The sequence below is a fragment of the Camelina sativa genome, chromosome 3 (genome assembly GCF_000633955.1).
Source record: "Camelina sativa cultivar DH55 chromosome 3, Cs, whole genome shotgun sequence".
NCBI lineage: Eukaryota > Viridiplantae > Streptophyta > Magnoliopsida > Brassicales > Brassicaceae > Camelina > Camelina sativa.
This window is the reverse complement of record NC_025687.1, coordinates 22186078-22189986: the sequence shown is the minus strand read 5'-3', so window position 1 is coordinate 22189986 and position 3909 is coordinate 22186078. Positions and strand designations below refer to the sequence as shown.

Below are 3909 nucleotides of genomic sequence, written 5' to 3'. Positions count from 1 at the left end.
TCTTTTTATTGCATACACTTCGAATTCTAAGACCGAATATTTAATTTCGTAGCGCAATAACTCTTTTAGAAATTTCAAGTTTTTAGGGCATATATCTTCTTCCTGTTTGGCTAACCAATACGGCCGGCAATAGTATAGTTTATTTCATTAATTAAGCTTCAATATTAACTTAGTTCGTACGTATAATCATTAATGGAATTTGAGCTGGGAACTTCTAATATTTTAAACTAAAAGAAAAGGACGTACGTGAATGATGTCTATATTTCCTAATCATGATTAGAATATTTTAATTGTTATATAGCATAATCCAACTCATGTAACACTTTATCAAGATTATATATATACGTCCAGAAGGGATGAACCCCAATTAAATTAGTCTAGTTGATTTTTTAAAATAAAGTTATTTCTCAGTGTATTTTCCACTACGTCGAGTAAGGAATGTAGGATCACAGATTCACCAGAACCCTAGCTAGTTTTCAAATCAAAATATTATTTGATTCAATTGTTAGAATATAATCATACGGACAAACGCCCTATAGTCGAAACAATACATAATCAAACATACGGTAAAACCTCTATAAATTAATACTCTATAAATTAATAAACACTATAAATTAATAAATTTTGTCAGTCCCAAATCGGGTAAGTAGAAAAAATAACAAAATTCGATTAAATAATAAGATAATAATTTTTCAGAAATCCTCAGGTAAAATATGGTCCTAATAATATCATAAATTAATAATCATGTAAATTTACATATATATAATGTATGTTTTTCCTAAATTTCATATCTAAAAAACAACTGTTATGTTGTATTTTCAAACTATAATGATATAAAATATTTTGTAACATGTCATAATTATAGCTACATTTTTTTAAGTTTTCAATTTTTAGATATCCATCATTTACATTTTGATAGTTTGATTAACTATTAAAATACAACAATCTATATTATTATTCATAAATTTAATTTTATGTATCTTATGTGTATAAGTGAATTTGTCTATTGTATTTGTAATTTATTGTTAATAATGTTTTCTAAATATTACAAATTTAATTCCAATACCATAAAATTTTAAATATCCGAAATTATTGTTAAAATTGTCTTAATTCATAATTTTTAAAAGTTAAACTATTAAAAATATATCTATAAATTAATATCACTATAAATTAATAAAATGTTTTGGTCCCAACATTATTAATTTATAGAGGTTTGACTGTATTGTCTTTTACAAAGTGGGAATAAAATGAATTGGCATTACAATTTTGTAAAACTGGAATACTACTGACCTTTCACACACGAATATATTGCCTTTTTGGGTTATAAAATCATTTGGTTTTGGCTTTGACAAATCATAAGTATATTGTTGGTTGTTTGAGAACAAATGAAAACAGTGATAGATATATTTAGATGAAATAAATTAATAATGATAATTTAGTAGTTGTATGAGAAAATATATGCAAAGACGCGTGTGAACGTTAAACACGAACGAGCTGTTCCATTTGAAGTGGCAATGGCGGCTGTAATGGGAATCCAAAAGAAGGTGGCGCATGACAAGAAGCAAGTCCACAAGTGGTCCCAAATTCGACACATTTGTGCTCCATATGTCACGTGTCCGGTGTCCTTACCAATTTCGAGATTTTTATTTTAGATTGGCTCCCAATCTCATATCTTCGATTATTGGTTCCCTAACATTTATCTAGTTTTTTTTTGGATAAATTGACTGAAGTGAAATTAGATTAGTTTGGTTTATTGTTTTTCCTATATTTTAGACTCAAATTTCGAATGGAGAGAGTGGAAATGATTAAATAATTTAAGTAGAACGATCATGAGTATAATTAAGCTCGGATAATTTAAGTAGAACGGAAATGATAAGATAATTTTGTTTTAAAAAAATATGAAAGATATGAGATATGCAAGCGGTCGTATCTTTTTGTTTTCATTATATTGGAAGACGAAGTGATTAAAATTATTCTTCTCCATAGAGCAGACAAGTGTTATCAACATATATAATGCTTACTCTAACGAGGATTTGTAGCTAATGAAATTAAAGTGCATTATAGAAAAGATTCACCATACATGCTTTATATTTAGAAAAGTGTCCCAATGCCAAATAGATTGACAGAGATGTGTTAGTGAATTATAGATTCACTTTTAAATGATTTAATTACGTAAAAGATTATATTTTGATTTTATTTAAGGGATTTTTACCAAAAGTACCACATTTTTTATAAAAGTTTTGGGAAATACCACATTTGCTTTATTATTCTAAAAATACCACATTTTTACTGTTCACATGTGATTAAAAAACAAAAATATCCTTATATGAAAGAGAGTGATTGTCGTGGACGAGATCTGATGGACAAGTTATTAGAGTAAGTCATAAACTTGTCCACGAAATCATTTTTATAACTTGTCTACGAGAATTATATTAACGAAGTTGTCCACGAGTTCAAATTAGTTATCCATATTATTAAACATAAGTTGTCTATAAAATATAATTAGACAAAAAAGTAAAGTGTCGTGATGCTGGATCAAAAAAAGATGATGGATCAAAAAAAGATATGGATAATGATGAAAAAAGAGGGTGATGGACCAAAAGAAGGTGATGGACCAAAAGAGAATGATGTGGATGAGAGTGGACCAAAAGATGATGTGGATTAGAGTGGGTCATCATCCAAATCTTGACCATCATCCATATCTTGTCCATCATTCGCATCTTGTCAATCATTCGCATCTTGTCCATCATTCACATCTTTTTCATCATTCGCATCTTGTCTATCATCCGCATATTGTCTATCATCTGTATCTTGTTGATCAACGACATCTTGTCCATCATTCACATCTTGTCCATCATCCTTATTTTGTCTATCATCCGCATCTTGTCCATCATCTGCATCTTGTCCATAATCTGTATCTTGTCTATCAGCAGCATAGTATTCATCGAGGAGCATTTATGTCTTTTTATGTAAAGGTTGTGGCATTGTGGAAAAGAAAGGGAAAAAGTGGCAATTTGACTAAATTTTGTTACTCCTCATGGCATTTTTGTTAATTAACTCTTTAATTAAGGGGAATTGGCAACGATAACCAAGAAAAAAAACAAAATTAACCAAGTAACTACTCTAACCATGTATCTATAATATTCTCTGTATAATATATAATATATACTAATTTGCCCCTTCTATACACATTTCTATTACCAGAAACTACATCTATTCTGTTTTCTAACAACCACTCCCTACCACCATCATATCACCTTCGACCACAGTACCACCGCCGGAGTACCACCGCCGACAACCAACTTCGACGAACATCGTCGGCGACCACCTTTGACGACCAATTCCAACGACCACTGCCGGTAACCAACTCCAGCGACCACCGCCGGCGACCAACTCCGGCGATCATCGCCGGCGACAAACTCCGGCGGTCATCGCCGGCGACCAACTCTGGCGACCATCGCCGGTGACACCGCCGGCGACCATCGCCGGCGACCAACTCCGGCGACCATCGCCGGCGACCAACTCCGGCGACCATCGCCGGCGACCAACTCCGGCGACCAACTCCGGCGACCACCGCCGGTGACCAACTCCGGCGACCACCGCCGGCGACCAACTCCGGCAAACAACTCCGGCGACCAACTCCGTCGACCAACTCCGGCGACCACCGCCGGCGACCAACTCCGGCGACCACCATCACACCATCAACCACCACAACCCTCAACACTACAATGGTATTTTCCCTACCCTTAATCCCAATTTTCTAATTTTTTTCAAATAGTTAATTATATACTATATTAGTTTTTTTTATTTTGGTCAGTGAGCAAATTCACCCTTTAATTAATAAAATACTTTTCATTATTCTTTTAATTCAATGTCCTGTTTTAAAAATCTCCGTCTAACACCGATTAT

General features: G+C 33.1%; 1 protein-coding gene across 1 annotated transcript; it reads right to left on the bottom strand.

Moving 5' to 3' along the window:
• Positions 2725 to 3694, bottom strand: LOC104779200. The gene is made up of 2 exons (XM_010503576.1): positions 3258 to 3694; positions 2725 to 2923 (listed from the first exon to the last, which is right to left on the bottom strand). The coding sequence occupies exons 1-2, from the start codon at positions 3692 to 3694 to the stop codon at positions 2725 to 2727; spliced, it is 636 nt and encodes a 211-aa protein (XP_010501878.1).

Coding starts and splice junctions, on each gene's coding strand:
- LOC104779200 (XM_010503576.1), bottom strand. CDS start 3,694: ATGGTGGTCGCCGGAGTTGGTCGCCGGCGGTGGTCGCCGGAGTTGGTC. Junction 2,924..3,257: donor CGGTGGTACTGTGGTCGAAG/GTGATATGATGG, acceptor TGCTGCTGATAG/ACAAGATACAGATTATGGAC.